This window comes from Crocuta crocuta, unplaced genomic scaffold (assembly GCF_008692635.1).
Source record: "Crocuta crocuta isolate KB4526 unplaced genomic scaffold, BGI_CrCroc_1.0 scaffold271, whole genome shotgun sequence".
NCBI lineage: Eukaryota > Metazoa > Chordata > Mammalia > Carnivora > Hyaenidae > Crocuta > Crocuta crocuta.
Window position 1 is genome coordinate 1,795,603 of NW_027527824.1, and position 19,003 is coordinate 1,814,605.

A 19,003-nucleotide genomic window follows, 5' to 3' on the forward strand; every position below is an offset into this window, starting at 1 on the left:
TCTTTTCACCCAAGTCTCAATGTCTCATTCAGAATTATTTTCTCCAGCTGCCATCTGGACACTAAGTTTTTCACTACTTTTTTTTTTTATGTTTTATTTATTTCTGAGAGAGAGAGAGAGACAGCATGAGCAGGGGAGGGTCAGAGAGAAAGGGAGACACAGAATCCGAAACAGTCTCCAGGCTCTGAGCTAGCTGTCAGCACAGAGCCCAATGTGGGGCTCGAACCCACGAACCATGAGATCATGACCTGGGCAAAGTCGGACACTTAACCGTCAGAGCCACCCAGGCGCCCCAGTTTTTCACTACTCTTAAACTGCATACTCAGCGACTATCCTGGTTTCATAGCTCATACATAGGTTTTCAGATCCACATCACCTGGGATAGTTACTGAATCGGGGCCAGATGTCCATCAAAACGGTGATCTACTTACATGCTCCAGATTTGATTTCAGTACTAATGGCTCATCTCTCTTTTTCTGATCATCCATTTTTCTTTTCCCTGTTTCTGTATCCTCTGATAACAGCTTGTGGATTTGATCTTCAGAGGTTTTCTCCTCTTGTAACTTTTCTTCTCTCAGCTAAAAATACAAATCACACAGAGGAGACTTTTTAGGCAACTGTAGACTTCAAAATATTTTTTACTCAGTAGTCTATCAGAACAAACAACACATGACAGTTTGAGACTATTTTTCCTATTAGATATAAAGCCCTCTTAATTTTTAAGTACATCTGCTTTCACTTGACTCTTGCCAAACATATGCTCCAAGGCTTAAAATTTAACTGCTCCACATTCTTAAGCAATATGAAATGATAAGAACTAAGATACTAAGCATTATAAAAAAAATAACATTTACTCCCTTAGCCAAAAAAGGCTGAACCTAAAAACTTTCCTTGTTCCCATAAACCAGATATAACTGCATAAGTGAGGAGAATTGCCAAACTGTAGGCCACAGAGGGAGAGAGGCTGGGCTAGGTAGGGCAGGTCTTTAGTCCTAGAGGCAACAGAAAACGTTATCACAGTTCCAACGTCCTGCAATTTATGCCGTTACCTTGTGGTCCAGAAGACAGGTCAAAATACACTGTTTACAAAGAAATTTAAGGCTGAGGCCTATGCTCCTCATCTGGAGGAGGCGGGGCATTATGAACTTAAGATGAGCCTTGGAATAAAAACCCGGGTTCTAGTGGGTCTGTACTTGTTACCAGCTGTACCATCTTGGGCAAATGAAGCACCACAGGGTTACCTACAAAACAGGGATAATGCCACTTACTTTGTAGATACTGGTGTAAGAGATAAATGAGGTAATAATAGAAAAGGCTTAATGTAGTGTCTTGCTGCATACTTACAGTACATTAAGAGTTTCCTAATCTCCTTTTATTCTCATTTCACTGCCTGCCCTAGGGTTTTCATAAAATTTAAAAGACATAAGGTATATCAAGGCATTTACAGGCTACTAATTTTCAATCATACTTGCAAAAAATTAAGCTAAAGAACAAATATTTTGCATTGGTTGTTGCCTTGGGGTTAAAAAGCAAAACCAACAATAACAACAATTAAGATTTAGTCTTGGTCCCTGAAATACAGCCAGATCAACACTGCACCATCCTGCACACCTAGAAAACTGACTTGAGGATTAACACAACAATCTGCACAACCTGAACCAAATCCTTGGCAGGTACATGGCATGGAGAAGTGAACTTGGGTAAAGACAAACCACAGAGGGCAGGGAGCTATTATTGCTTGTGGAAAGAGGATGGAGAGATGAGGGAGAATATGGGAAACCATACCCCCAATTCCCTGAAAGCAGCTGGAGAGAAAAGAAAGAGTATGCAAGGGACTGAACAAAAAAGGGAGAAAGGACAAAGGAGAGGGTTTAAATTCCATTAAGACTCTATAAACAGGGGGACCAGAGTCTGAAACTCCGTAGCTTGATACCTGGCAGAGCTCTGCTGGGAAGGGCAAATCCCCAGAAGCAGAGAACAAGGTCCGAGGGGTCTGAGGGCCACACGGGGAGAGGCGGTTCCCCTGTTGGAGGACATTTGGTAGAGGGCTGTGCTGCCACCCCACAGGCAAAGGTCTCAGTGGACCCTGGAGAACAACCACATTCAAAGGTACTGGAACAAGGATGTTAAGGGGGAAGCCTGGTGCCAGATGTGTGTTGTGATTTACCATAATCCCTTGAAACGCTGCTGCTACAGGATCACATGAACTTTTTCTGGGGTGGGAAGGCACCCAGCTGCAGTCTCTGGACATTGGCAGAAGCACATTCCCATGAACGTTCCTGGGGGTGGGCAGGCACCTGGTCATTGCTTGGTGAGACCCTCCCTTAGAGGGTCAGAACGGGTCAAAGTCACAGTCACTCAAAAGTGAGGGGTTGGGAAACACAGCCACATCTAAGATAAAACTCAGGAGGGAGGTGCCCCCTGGCAGCCTGATGGCTTGGTCATGGACAATGTAAAAGTGGGGAGTGAATGGAAGCTGGAGACAAAGGAGGGGAGCTCAACTGCCGGTAGGGGAGAGAACAGAGTTCTGATACTAGAGTCTGGGTAGTTGGGTGATGCCATTGTCACCCCTCCTGTGCCACAACAATCCACCCCAGTGGGCTAAGCAGAGCCATCTAGTGGAGAATGGAGCCATTACACTAAGCCCCACCCAACTGGGCCAACCTTGCTCTTCAGGAACACCAAAAATCTCTCCCAACTGCTTCGTTTACAGACTATAAAGTGCTTCATAATTTGACTTCTAGGGGAAACTGATGTAGTTTCAATCATATTTCAATCTGTTTGCTAGTCAATCTGTTCACTTTTTCTTTTCTTAGTCTTGAATACAGAAAGAGAAAAAATTTATTTTTATTTTCCATTTTTATTAGAAATATTTTTATTTTTATTTACTATATTTTTTTACTATTTTGTAAATTTTTCAAATTCTATTTGCTTCCATCTTTCATTTTATTCTATTTCATTGTATTCATTTTTCAAAATTTCGAAGTTTTCCTTTTTTTTTCCTTTTTGTTCTTTTATCTTTCCCTTTTTTCTCTAATCTATCAAGCTCCTTTCAACAACCAGACCAAAACACACCTAGGATCAACCATCCGTTATTTGATTTTTTGTGTGTTGTTTTTAATTTTCAAATTTTAACTTTTTTACCTTATTAATTCCTTTTCTTCCTTCAAAATGATGAAATGAAGGAATTCACCCCAAAAGAAAGAACAGCAAGAAATGACAGTCCGGGACTTAATCAACACAAATACAATATATCTGAATCAGAATTTAGACTCATGATAAGAATACTAGCTGGGGTTGAAAACAGATTAGAATCCCTTTCTATGGAGATAAAAGAAGTAAAAGTTAGTCAGGATAAATAAAAAATGCTATAACTGACCTGCAATCTTTAATGGTTGCCATGGTGGCAAGGATGGATGAAAGAGAGCAGTGAAATAGCAATACAGAAGACAAACTTATGGAGAACAATGAAACAGAATAAAAGAGGGAAACGAAGGCAAAAGAGTACAATTTAAGAATTAGAGAACTCAATGACTCATTAAAAAGGAAAAACATGGGATGTGTGGATGGCTCAGTAGGTTAAATGGCTGATTTCAGTTCTAGTCATGATCTCATGGTCTGTGAGTTTGAGCCCCACATCAGGCTCAGTGCTGACAGCTCAGAGCCTGGAGTGTACTTTGGATTCTATGTCTCCCTCTCTCTCTGCCCCTCCCATACTCAAGTTCAGTCTCTCTCTGTCTCAAAAATAAATAAACGTTAAAAAATATTAAAGCATCAGCCTTCAACTTTTCTCTGTAAAGGACCAAATAATAAATATTTAAAAAAAAAAAAAACACAAGAAACATAGGGGTCCCAGAAGATGATGAGAGGGTTTGAAGGTTTATGCGACAAATCATACCTTAAAACTTTCCTAACCTGAGGAAAGACACAGACATCAAAATTAAGGAAGCACAGAGGACTCCCATTAGATTTAACAATTAGATTTAACAAAAACTGACCATCAACAAGACATATCATAGTCAAATTCACAAAATATTCAGGCAAGGAAAGAATCATGAAAACAGCAAGGGAAAAAAAAGGCCTTAACCTACAAGAGGAGACAAGATCAGGTTAGCAGCAGACCTATCCAGAGAAACTTGGCAGACCAGAAAGGGTGGCAGGCTATATTCAATGTGCTGAATTGGAAAAATATGCATCCAAGAATTCTTTATTCAGCAAGGCTGTCATTCAAAATAGGAAATATTAAAAATTTCCTAGACAAACAAAATTTAAAAGAGTTTGTCACTACTAAACCAGCCTTACAAGAAATTTTAAGAGGGACTCTCTGAGGGGAGAAAAGACAGGGCGAAAAAAAGATCAAAAGCAACAAAGACTAGAAAGGACCAGAGACCACCAGAAACTCCAACTCTACAAGAAACATAATGGCAATAAACTCCTATCTTTCAGTACTCTCTGAACATCAATGGACTAAATGCTCCAATCGAAAGACATAGGGTAACAGAACAGATAAGAAAACAAGATCCATCTATATGCTGTTTACAAGACCCACTTTAGACCTAAACACACCTTCAGATTGAAAGTCAGGGGATAGAGAACCATCTATCATGCTAATGGTTGCCAAAAGAAAGCTGGAGTAGCCATACTTATATCAAATAATCTAGACTTTAAAATAAAGACTGTAACAAGTGATGAAGAAGGGCATTATATCACAATTAAGGGGTCTAACCACCAAGAACATCTAACAATGTAAACATTTATGTTCCATATGTGAAAGCACCCAAATATATAAATCAACTAATCACAAACATAAAGAAACTCATTGATAATAATACTATAATAGTAGGGGACCTCAACACCCCACTTATAGCAATGGACAGACCATCTAATCAGAAAATCGACAAGGAAACAATGGCTTTGAATGACATACTGGGCCAGATGAACTTAACAGATATATTCAGAACATTTCATCCTAAAGCAGTGGAATACACATTTTTCTCCAATGCACATGAAACGTTCTCCAGGATAGATCACATACTAGGACACAAATCAGCCCTTAACAAATACAAAAAGATCGAGATCATACTATGAATATTTTCAGACCACAATGCTATGAAACTCAAAATCAACCACAAGAAAAAATGTGGAAAGATAACAAATACTAGGAGACTAAAGATCATCCTACTAAACAATGAACAAACTAACCAAGAAGTTAAAGAGGAAATTAAAAAGTACATGAAAGCCAATGAAAATGATAATGCCACAGCCCAAAACCTCTGAGGCACAGCAAAGGTGGTCATAAGAGGGAAGTATATGGCAATCCAGGCCTTCCTAAAGAAGGAAAAAAGGTCTCAGATACACAACCTAACCTTACGCCTTAAAGAGCTGGAAAAAGAACAGGAAATAAAACCCAGAATGAGCAGAAGACAGGAAATAATAAAGATTAGAGGAGAAATCAATGCTATCAAAACCAAACAGATCACAGTAGAACAGATCAATAAAACCAGAGCTGGTTCTTTGAAAGAATTAACAAAATTGATAAACCACTAGCCAGTTTGACCAAAAAGAAAAAGGAAAGGACCCAAATAAATAAAATCAAGAATGAAAGAAGAGATATGACAACCAACACAGCAGAAATAAAAACAAAAATAAGAGAATATTATGAACAATTATATGTCAATTAAATGGGCAATCTGGAAGAAATGGACAAATTCCTAGAAACATATAAGCTACCAAAACTGAAACAGGAAGAAACAGAAAATTTGAACACACTCATTACCAGTAAAGAAATTGAATTAGTAATCAAAAATCTCCCAAAAAACAAAAGCCCAGGGCCACATGGCTTTCCAGGGGAATTCTACCAAACATTTAAAGAAGAAATAACACCTATTCTCTTGAAGCTGTTCCAAAAACTAGAAATGGAAGGAAAACTTCCAAACTCTTTCTATGAAGCGAGCATTACCTTGACTCCAAAACCAGACTAAGACCCCACTAAAAAGGAGAACTATAGACCAATCTCCCTGATGAACGTGGATGCAAAAACTCCTCAACAAGATACTAGCCAACCAGATCCAACAATACATTAAAAAAATTATTCACCCCGACCAAGTAGGATTTATACCTGGGATGCAGGGCTGGTTCAATATCTGCAAAACAATCAGTGTGATTCATCACATCAATAAAAGAAAGGACAAGAACCACATGATCCTCTCAACAGATGCAGAGAAAGCATTTGACAAAATACTGCATCCTTTCTTGATAAAAACCCTCAAGAAAGTAGGGACAGAAGGATCATACCTCGAGATCAAAGAAGCCATATATGAAAGATTCAATGCTAATATCATCCTCAATGGGGAAAAACTGAGAGCTTTCCCCCTAAGGTCAGGAGCAAGACAGGGACGTTCACTCTTGCCACTGTTATTCAACACAGTATTGGAATCAGACAACACAAAGAACTAAAGGGCATCCAAATCGGCCAGGAGGAGGTCAAACTTTCACTCTTCACAGATGATGTGATACTCTATGTGGAAAATCCAAAAGATACCTCCAAAAAACTGCTAGAACTGGTCCATGAATTCAGCAAAGTGGTAGGATATAAAATCAAAGCACAGAAATCAGTTGCATTCCTGTACACCAACAATGAAGCAACAGAAAGAGAAATCAAGGAATCGGTCTCATTTACAATTGCACCAAAACCCACAAAATACCTAGGAATAAATCTAACCAAATAGGTGAAAAATCTATATACTGAAAATTATAGAAAGTTTATGAAAGAAATTGAAGACAGAAAAAAAATGGGAAAATATTCGATGCTCCTGGATAGGAAGAACAAATTGTTAAAATGTCAACACTACCCAAAGCAGTCTATATATTCAATGTAATACCTATCAAAATAACTGCAGCATACTTCACAGAGTTAGAACAGACAATCCTAAAATTTGTATGGAACCAGAAAAGACCCCAAATAGCCAAAGCAATCTTGAAAAAGAAAACCAAAACTGGAGGCATCACAATCCTGGACTTCAAGCTGTATTACAAAGTTGTAATCCTCAAGACAGTATGGTACTGGCACAAAAACAGACACTCAGATCAATGGAACAGAGAACCCAGAACTGGACCCACAAACATATGGCCAACTCATCTTTGACAAAGCAGGAAAGAATATCCACTGGAATAAAGAAAGTCTCTTCAGCAAATGGTGCTGGGAAAACTGGACAGTGACATGCAGAAAAATGAACCTGGACCATTTTCTTACACCATACACAAAAATAAACTGAAAATGGATGAAAGAACTAAATGTGAAACAGAAAGCCATCAAAATCCTTGAGGAGAAAGCAGGCAAAAACCTCTTTGACCTCAGCACATCAACTTCTTACTCAGCACTCTTCCAGAGGCAAGGGAAACAAAAGCAAAAATGAACTGTAGGGACCTCATCAAGATGAAAAGCTTCTGCACAGCAAAGGAAACAATAACAAAACTACAAGGAAAGTGACAGAATCATAAGATATTTGCAAATGACATATCAGATAAAGAGTTAGTACCCAAAATCTATAAAGAACTTATAAAACTCAACGCCCAAAAAAGCAAATAACCTAGTGAAGAAATGAGCAAAAGACATGAAAATGCTTCTCCCAAGAAGACATTCATATGGCCAACTGACACATGACAAAATGCTCAGCCTCACTCATCATCAGGGAACTACAAATGAAAACCACAATGAGATAGTACCTCACACCTATCAGAAAGGTTAACATTAACAACTCAGGCAACAACAGATGTTGGTGAGGATGTGGAGAAAGACGATCTCTTTTGCACTGCTGGTGGGAATGCAAACTGGTGCAGCCACTCTGGAAAACAGTATGCAGGTTCCTCAAAAAATTAAAAATAGAACTACCCTATGACCCAGCAGTTGAACTACTAGGTACTTCTCAAAGGCATACAGGTGTGCTGTTTGGAAGGGGCACATGCACCCCAATGTTTATAGCAGTGCTATCAACAAAAGCCAAAGTACGGAAAGAGCCCAAATGTCCATCAACGAATGAATGGATAAAGAAAATGTGTGTGTGTGTGTGTGTGTGTGTGTGTGTTGGAGTATTACTCTATTACTCAACAATCAAAAAGAATGAAATCTTGCCATTTGCAACTACATGGATGGAACTAGAAGAAATTATACTAAGTGAGAGACATATGACTTTACTCATATGAGGACTTTAAGATACTAAACAGATGAACATAAGAGAAGGGAAGCAAAAATAATATAAAAACAGAGAGGGGGACACATTTGGAATGTTTTGCTCAATGAGTTTTGACAAATGTATATGTTCATGTAATCATCTCCGTGATCAAGATACAGAACATTTTTATCACCAAAGAAAGTCTCTTCAAGCCCACTAGCAATCAATCTCGTACCCTACTCAGCCCCAAGCAACACCTAAACTATGACTACAGGTGAATTTTGTCTATTATAAAATCATATAGCATATATCCCTTTGCATCAGGCTGCATTCACTGAGCATATTTTTGAGATTCATCCATGTTAATATGTTTATTATTAAGACATTCCTCTTATGGATGAGTTACATTCATTCCATTGTATGAATATACCAAAATGTGTTTAACTATTCATGTGTTGGATATTTGGGTTTTATTTAGTTTGGAGCTATTATGAATAAAGCTGCTAAGAACATTCATGTCTTTTTGTGGACAGATGTTTTATTTTGCCTGGCTAAATGGCTACAAGCAGCATTGCTGGGTCACCTAGTAAGTATATGTTTAAATTCACAAAGCAATTGTCAAAATGTTTTCCATCATGGTCATACCAGTTTTTATTCCTACTAGCCCTGCATGAGTTTCTGATGATTCACAGTCTCCTATTCATTCTCATTCTTGAAATTGTTAGCCCTTTTAATTTTAGCCATTCTAGAAGATATAATAAAGGGGATATCTCATTGTGGCTTTAGTAACAATTTCCCTGATGGGGCTAATTATGTTGAGCATCCTTTCATGTGCTTAATAGCATATCTTCTTTTGTGAAGTGTCTAGTCAAAGCTTTCGCTCTCATGTGTTTTGTTTTTGTTTTTGTTTTTTAACCTTATTGCTTGCTAGGTCCAAGAATTCTTTACAAATTCCGTATATGAGTCAATTGTTAGATATACATTTTGAGAATATTTTCTCCCACTATTTGTTTTGCCTTTTTATTTCCTTAATAAGTCAAAAGTTTTTAAGTTTGATACCTATATATCAATTTTTTCTTCTGTGATTAGGATTTTTTGTGTTCCTGTCTAGGAAATCTTTGCCTACCCCAAGGTCAAAAATGTTTTCTTCTGCATAGTTTTAGCTTATAAGTTTAGTCTATGATCCATTTTGAATTAATTTTTGTATATTGTACAGAGATCAAGATTAACTTTTAGATATTCATAGGATATTCAGTTTCTTCCAGCACCGCTGTTCAAAAGACTATACTTTTGCCACTGAATTACTTTTGTGCCTTTATGAACATCGTTGACTATATATGAGTGGGTCTATTCCAGGACTATATTCTATTCCATTGACTTGTGTGTCTTTTCCTTATGCCAATACCATGCTGCCTTAATGACTAGCTTGATAGCAATTCTTGAAATTAGTAGTAAAGTTCTCCAAAAATAACATTCATTATTTACAGGCAACATAATCCTCCATGTAGATCATCCTCTAGAATCTACAAAAAACTACTCGAACTACTAAATTTTTTTTTGCAATAGAAGATCAAAATATCAAAATCCATTACATTTCTATATACTTCCATGAACAATCAGAAATGGAAACTTTAAAACACCATTTACAGTAACATCAAAAAATGTGAAATGCTTTATATCTGACAAAAGGTGTGAACACTGAAAACCGCAAATACCGCTGACAAACTGAAAAAGGCCTAAAAAAAAAAAAAAATAAGTGATATCATGTTGATGAGTCTGAAGACTCAGTATCACTGAGATGCTGATTCTCCTCAAATTGATCTAGATTTAATGCAATCCCAATCAAAATCCCAGAAGGCCTTTTTTGTAGGAATTGGCAAGCTGATACTAAAATTCAGATGAATATACAGAGAAGCAAGAATGGCCAAAATAACTTTGAAAAAGAACAATTTGAGGAATAAAACCAGATTTCAAGAGTTGTTATAAAGCTATAATAATGAAAACAGCATGACATTAGTATAAAAGAAAAACAGATCAGTGGTACAGACAGAATATAGAGTTTAGAAATAAATCCAGAAATATATGGATAACTGATTTTTACAAAGGTGCAAAGGCAATCCAATGGAAGAAGGATAGTCTTCAACAGACAGTACTTGAACAACTTAACATCCATATGCACAAAAAGGAACCTGCATCTATACTCACACCACATATAAAAGTTAACTCAAAATAGATCACAGACCTAAATGTAAAGCCTAAAACTATAAAACTTCCAGAAGAAAACAAGAGGAGAAAATCTTTGTGAACTTGGGCTGGGCAAAGAATTCTTAGATATAAATTTATAAACTATCTTTCTTGAAAGATATCTAGGAATTCTACTCCTACTCAAAAAAACAAAAACAAAAACAAAAACAAAAACAAAAACAAGTCAGACAAAAACTCAAAACGAAAACTATCTTGCTTTTCAGAAGACTCTAAGAGAATGAAAACATGGACACAGACTGGGAGAAAAATATTTGCAGAGCACATGCCTGATAAAAGATTTGTATCCAGAATACACAAAGATCACTCGAAACTCAACAAAAAGAAATACATGACCCAATTTAAAAAGGCAAAATATTTGAACAGACATTAAACCGAAGAAAATATATCAAAGGTAAATAAATACATGAAAAGATGCTCAACATCATTAGTCATTAGAGAAATGAAAATTTTAAAACCACAATGAGACACCCCTACACACCAATTAGAATTGCTAAAATTAAAAGGACTAATCATACCAAATGTTGGTGAAGATCAAGAAAAACCAGAACTTTCACACAAGTGGTAGAAATTAAAATAGTAAAACTATTTTGGAAAAATTTGGCAATTTCTTTTTTTTTTAATTTTTAAAGTTTATTTATTTTTGAGAGACAGACACAGACACAGCATGAACAGGGGAGGAGCAGAGAGAGATGGACACATAGATTCCAAAGCTGGCTCCAGGCTCTGAGCTGTCACACAGAGCCTAACATGGGGCTTGAATCCACAAACCGTGAGATCATGACCTGAGCTGAAGTCAGACCCTCAACTGACTGAGCCACCGAGGCGCCCCTGGCAATTTCTTAAAAAAAATGAAACACACACCTACCATATCATCCAGCCATTTCACATCTAAACATTTACCTAAGAGAAAAAGAAATATATGCCTATACAAAGACATACATGAATGTTCAGAGAAGCTTTATTTATAATGGCCAAGAACTGGAAACAACCTAAATGTCTATTAGAAAGCATACAGGTAAACAGGCTGTGACATATCCACACAATGAAATATTACTCAGCAATAAAAAAACAAAACAAACTATTGATATATGCAACAAAGTGGATGAATCTCAACATAATTGTGCTTAGTGAAAAAGCCAAACAGAAGCAAACAAAGAGACAAATTGGACTTCATCCAAATTAAAAGCTCTGTGCAAAGGATGTTTATCAATAAAGTAAAAAGACAATCTTAAAGAGAAGGAGAAAATACTTGCAAATCATATATCTGATAAGGATTTAATATTCAGAATACGTAAAGATCTCTTAGAAGTCAACAACAAAAGGCAGCCCAATTCAAAATTAAGCAAAGGACTTGAATAGCTATTTCTCCAAAGAAGAGATACAGATGGCCAATAAGCACACAACATGGTGCTCAACATCATTATTTACTAGGGAAATGCAAATCAAAATCATTATGAGATACCCATTAGAATGGCTATAATAAACATGTTTTTTGGGGCGCCTGGGTGGCTTAGTTGGTTAAGCGTCTGACTTTCACTTAGGTCATGATCTCACGGTTCGTGGGTTCGAGCCCCACGTCGGGCTCTGTGCTGACTGCCAGCTCGGAGCCTGGAGCCTGCTTCAGTCTGTGACTCCCTCTCTCTCTGACCCTCCCCTGCTCATGCTGTCTCTCTCTCTCTCTCCTAGAAATAAATAAAACATAAAAAAAAAAAAATTAAAAAAAAAACCATGTTTTTTTAAGAAGAAAGAAGATACCAAGTGCCAACAAGAATGTGGAGAAATTGGAGCCCTCAGACACTTCTGGTAGGAATGTAAAATGGGTGCAGTGGCTGTGAAAAGGTTTTGATAATTTCTCAAAAAATTAAACATACAATTACCCATATGACCCATTAATTCTACTCCTACTCAAAAAAAACTGAAAACAAGAACTCAAACAAATACTTGTACACCGGTATTTATTGCAGCATTATTCACAATTGCTAAAATATGGGAACAACCCAAGTACTCATCCAGAGGTGAATGGATAAACAAAATGTGGTATGTCCATAAAATGGTATACTATTCGGCCATAAAAAAGAAATGAAATACTAAAACATGTGACAGTGTAGACAAACCTTGAAAACATCATTCTATGTGAAATAAGCCAGACCAAAAGGACAAATGTTGTATGATTCCACTTATATATCGAAGAATAGGCAAATCTGTAGAAATAGGAAGTCAGGTTAGAGGTTATCAGGGGCTGGGGGGATGAGAAATGGAGAGATATCGATTAATGGGTACAGAGTTTCTGTTTGGGGTAATGAAATAATTTTGGAAAAAGATAGCAGTGATGGTTGCACAACACTGTGAATGTACTTAAGGTTACTGAGTTGTACACTTAACAATGATTAAAAAGGCAAATTTTTTGTTATATGTATTTTATAGCACCTAAAAATTTTTTATGTCATATAGTATCATAAAGCTCCAGCTAGCTTTCTATCCTTTTAGATATTATAATAAATATCTTGCATGACAGGTTCACTCAAGGCAATATTTTAGTAGCAGGATTCTTTATCAGAATCAGGTAAATGAATTTTCCACTAACAGCTAAACACAGAGCCAAACAAAATTCCCAGTCACAAGGCAATAGTCCATAGAAGGAACATGCTATTAGCTCACTAGATTCTTAAATTCTATTCATGCAAGGGCAGAAATGCCTGTATAATATTTGTAGCTAATTCATGTCTTGAACAATACTCATTTCACCATGAAAAATTATTTATCTTCAAAATCGTAGAATCTGAGTAATCAGTATACAGGAGTTCATTGTATTGTTCTCTCCACTTTTATATTTGATTACTACAAATATTAAAAATTTAGAAATCATTTCTAACATATGTTATGCTAATTAACAAACCTCGGGCGCTAGATGATTATAGAAATAATTGAAGGGTTTATCAGAGCCTATGCAGTGATGGTTCTGATTATAGTCTTTCAAGTGCTATGTAATGACTCCAAATAGTAAGAAGCCATGGTTAGAGATTAAAATAAAATATATATACACATACCACACTTTTTTTTTTAATGTTTACTTATTTATTTTGAGAGAGAGAGAGAGACAGAGAGCATGAGTGGAAGAGGACAGAGAGACACAGAACCCAAAGCAGGCTCCAGGCTCTGAGCTGTCAGCACAGAGCCCGACGTGGGGCTCGAGCTCACGAACTGCCCCAAAGCCAAACACTTAACCAACTATGCCACCCAGGAGCCCCCCAAATGAATGTATTTTATTTTTTTAATGTTTCCTTCTTTATTTTGAGAGAGAGACAGACAGAGAGCATGAGTGGAGGAGGACAGAGACAGAAACACAGAACCCAGAGCAGGCTCCAGGCTCTGAGCTGTCAACACAGAGCCTGACGTGGGGCTTGAACACACGAACTGTGAGATCAAGACCTGAGCCAAAGCCAGACACTTAACCAACTATGCTACCCATGAGCCCCCCAAATATATTTTAAAGTATATTTCATAACATCCAGAAAGTACTTCTACCATGGATTTTTAAAATAAATTACTGGGGTACCTGGATGGTTCAGTAGGCTGAGCATCCGACTTTGGCCAGGTCATGATCCCACGGTTCGTGGGTTCCAGCCCCACACTGGGTTTGCTGCTGTCAGCATGGAGCCTGCTATAGATCCTCTGTACCCTTCTCTATCTGCCCCTCCCGTGTTTGTCCACTCCCTCTCTCTCAAAAATAAATAAAACACTAAAAAAAATGAAATGAAATAAATTACTTGTGTCCAATTACTTCTTTTCAAATCTCTCTTCTCCCGGACACTATGAGCTTCTTTTGAAGGGGACCATGGAACTGAGTGTGTCCTATTCCTCCTTGACTTCCCCTCTCCAGCTTGAGTTCTAGGGTGGGACCTGTGTTCAGAAAGTTTGGCTTCACCCACAGCTACACAGCACTAGAGTCTATATGTCAGGAACATTTTCAGTGCTTAGCATATATAGGCCTGATCAAAAATGACAAAGTTGTGCATGGAGCTTACTTTCTAGTAGAATGCAGTTGGCATGAGTAATAAGGTTGGACTAAACAATTTTTAAAAGGTCCTTCCAAAAAATCCCTGTGATACAAACCATACTGTTGTGGTGCCCACCGCCATGCTTTGGGGGAGCGTCTCTCAATTCCACAGCAAAAGGGAACCAACCCTGACAGTGCCATGAACGTGGGCTGGTGGGAGGAGGGCTGCCCCGTGGCAGTTTAAAGACAGGAAGCTCATTCATCCATCATTTTTTCATTTTCTTATCTGAGTTGGTAAAATGGTCCACTGCCCAATGACAGACGACAGAAATACTTTGTGACAGCTGTAGGACCATACAGCATTACGGTGTTACATTAATTTTTCTCCTCCACCAACAAGTAATAACAAATTTTTCCTGTAACAGAAGATGGTGATATATGAAAACATTAAGTAAATTATATGCATTATACATGTTTAACTCATTTTCTACATTTTCTAGTTATCTCTGACCAAAGGGTCTCAAACTGGGACCCTTGACACTTAAGATGTTCACAAAGGTGGTAATGGGAATCTTTAAGTTAGTTTTTCATATATTTTTAACAATCTAATAAACCATACACTTAAAAGCCCATAAGATTGTACCCACTAAATATCACCATCTCAACAAATAGGTTGAATACATTTTTGTTGATGTCTAAGGCTTACCTTTAATAGCGGGCATTAAAAATATTTTAAACTCTTACAGAGGCTATGAAAGATATATAATACAGTCTGATAAAGTAGGAGTATAATACCACGGCTTCAGAACCATTACTTCAAACATGATAATCCTATTAATGAAATTAGTGTTAGAACATTTCAATTTACTAGAGCAGTCAGTGCTTTATATCTTCTATCTGGTTCCTAGACTCTCATTTGATACTAACAATTACCACTTCTATTGGTCTACTTCGTGATTATTGTTGATGCTGCCATAAAAAGAAAGTGTTTTGACTGGACCAGATGGACTTAACAGATAATATTCAGAACATTTCATCCTGAAGCAGCAGGATACATATTCTTCTCAAGTGCATATGGAACATTCTCCAGAATAGATCACATACTGGGTCACAAATCAGCCCTCAACAAGTACAAAAAGATCGATATCATATCATGCATATTTTCAGACCACAATGCTATGACCCTTGAAATCAACCACAAGAAAAAATTTGGAAAGATCACAAATACTTGGAAATTAAAGAACATCCAACTAAAGAATGCATGCATTAACCAAGAAATTAAAGAGGAAATTAAAAACCAATGAAATGAAGCCATGAAAATGAAAGCCAATGAAAATGAAAATACAACAAAACCTTTGGGATGCAGCAATGGTGGACATAAGAGGGAAGTTTGCAGCAATCCAGGCCTTCCTACAGAAGGAAGAAATGTCTCAAATACACAACCTAACCTTATATCTAAAGGACCTGGAAAAAGAATAGCAAAGAAAGTTCAAAACCAGCAGCAGAAGGGAAATAATATAGATTACTGCAGAAACCAATCATATTGAAATCAGAAAAATAGTAGAATAGATCAACAAAACTCGGAGCTAGTTCCTTGAAAGAATTTAAAAAATTGATAAACCTGTAGCCAGACTGATCAAAAAGAAAAAGATCCAAATAAACAAAAGCATGAATGAAAGAGGAGATATCAGGGGCGCCTGGGTGGCGTAGTCGGTTAAGCGTCCGACTTTCGCTTGGGTCATGATCTCACGGTTCGTGGGTTCGAGCCCCGCGTCGGGCTCTGTGCTGACTGCCAGCTCAGAGCCTGGAGCCTGTTTCAGTCTGTGACTCCCTCTCTCTCTGACCCGCCCCTGCTCACGCTGTCTCTCTCTCTCTCTCCTAGAAATAAATAAGACATTAAAAAAAAGAAAGAAAGAAAGAGGAGATATCATAACCAACACCACAGAAATACAAACAATAATAAAAGAATATTATGAACAATTACATGTCAAATTGGGCGATGTGGAAGAAATGGACAAATCCTAGAAACATATAAACTACGAAATCTGAAACAGGAAGAAATAGAAAATTTGAAAAGACCCATAACCAGTAAAGAAATTGAATCAGTAATCAAAAATCTCCCAACAAGAGTCCAGGGCCGGATATCTTCCCAGAGAAATTCTACCAAACATTTAAAGACGAGTTAATACCTATTCTTTCAAAGCTGTTCTAAAAACAGAAATGAAAAAAAAACTTCCAAACCCATTCTATGACAAGACAAAGACCCCCCCCTAAAAAGGAGAATTACAGGGGCATCTGGACGGCTCAGTAGATTAAGTGTCCACTTTTGGCTCAGGTCATAATCTTGCGGTTTATGAGTTCAACCCCTGTGTAGGCTCTGTGCTGACAGCTCAGAGCCTGGAGCCTGCTTCGGATTCTGTGTCTCCCTCTCTCTCTCTCCTTCCCCACCTCACACTCTGTCTGTCTCTCTCAAAACTAAATAAACATTTTTAAAAAAAGGAGAATTACAAACCATTTCCCTGATGAACGTGTATGCAAAAATTCTCAACAAGATACTAACAAATTGAATCCAATAATACATTAATATAATTATTCACCACCATTAAGTGAGATTTATTCCTAAGCTGCAGGCCTGGTTCAATATCTGCAAATCAATCAATGTGATACATTACAATAATAAAAGAAAAGATAAGAAACACATGATCCTCTCAATAGATACATAAAAAGCATTTGACAAAATTCAGTATCCTTTCTTGATTTAAAAAAAAAAAAAAAACTCAAGAAAGTCAGGAAAGAAGGAACATACCTCAACATCATAAAGGCCATATACGAAAGACCCACAGTTTATACCATCCTCAATGGGGAAAAACTGACAGCTCTTCCCCTAAGGTCCGGAACATGACAGGGATGGCCACTCTCATACTGTTGTTCAACATAGCACTAGAAGTCCTAGCCTCAGCAATCAGACAACAAAAAGAAATAAAAGGCATCAAAATCAGCAAGGAAGAAGTCAAACTTTTACTCTTTGCAGATGACATGATACTCTACATGGAAAACCCAAGACTCCTCCAAAAAAACTTCCCAAACTGATATATGAATTCAGCAAAGTCGCAGGATATAAAATCAATGTACAGAAATCAGTTGCATTTCTATACACCAATAATCAAGCAGCAAAAAGAGATATCAAGGAATCAAACCCATGTACAATTGCATCAAAAACTGTAAAATACCTAGGAATAAGCCTAACCTCAAAGAGATAAAAAGATTTATACATTGAAAACCATAGAAAGCTTATGAAAAAAATTGAAGATGACACAAAGAAATGGAAAAATATTCCATGCTCCTGGATAGGAAGAACAAATATTTTTAAAATGTCAATACTACCCGAAACAGTCTATATATTCAATGCAATACCTATCAAAATAACACCAGCATTCTTCACAGAGAGCTAGAACAAACAATCCCAAAATTTGTATGGAACCAGAAATGACCCTGAATAGCCAAAGTAACACTGAAAAAGAAAACCAAAGCTGGAGGCATCACAATTCCAGACTTCAAGATGTATTATTACAAAGCTGTAATCATCAAGACAGTATGGTACTGGAACAAAAAGAGACACACAGATCAGTGGAACAGAATAGAGAACCCAGAAATGGACCCACAAACATATGCCCAACTAACCTTTGACAAAGCAGGAAAGAATATCCAATGGAATAAAGAAAGTCCTTCATCAAATGATGACAGGAAAACTGCACAGCGACATGCAGAAGAATGAACCTGGACCACTTTCTTACACTATACACAAAAATAAACAGAAAATAAATGAATGGCCTAAATATAAGACAGGAAACCATCAAAATCCTCAAGGAGAAATCATGCAACAACCTCTCTGACCTTGGCCACAGCAACTTCTTACTAGACATGTCTCTAGAGGCAAGGTAAACAAAAGCAAAAATGAACTATTGGGACCTCATCAAGATAAAAATCTTCTGCACAGAGAAGGAAACAATCAAAACTAAAAGCCACTGTTGGAATGGGAGAAGATATTTGCAAATGACATGTCAGATAAAGGGTTAGTATCCAAAATCTATAAAGAACTTATCAAACTCAACACCCAAAAAACAAACAATACAGTGAAGAAATGAGCAAGACATGAACATACACTTTTCCAAAGAAGACATCCAGATGACTAACAGACTCATGAAAAGATGCTTAGCAACACTCATCATTAGGGAAATACAAATGAAAATCACAATGAGATACCACCTCATACCTATTAGAATGGCTAAAAGGAACAACTCAGGAAACAAGATGTTGGCGAGGATGTGGAAAAAGGGGAACACTTTTGCACTTTTGGTGGGAATGCAAACTGGTGCAGTCACTCTGGAGAACAGTATGGGGTCCCTCAAAAAATTAAAAATAGAATTACCGTATAGCCCAGCAATGTCACTACTAGATATTTACCCAAAAAATACAAAAATGCTGATTCAAAGGGGCACACATACTCCAATGTTCGTAGGAGCACTATCACAATGGCCAAATTATGGAAAGAGCCTAAATTATGGCCATC

At 37.2% G+C, this 19,003-nt stretch overlaps 1 protein-coding gene across 1 annotated transcript in view; it reads right to left on the reverse strand.

Moving 5' to 3' along the window:
* Window positions 1–19,003, reverse strand: part of RNF169 (ring finger protein 169) — a 101,192-nt gene that overhangs the window by 40,846 nt on the left and 41,343 nt on the right. Inside the window, exon 5 of the mRNA XM_077777718.1 lies at window positions 432–578. Coding sequence (XP_077633844.1) covers window positions 432–578 — 147 coding nt within the window. The remainder of the gene's footprint in view (window positions 1–431; window positions 579–19,003) is intronic.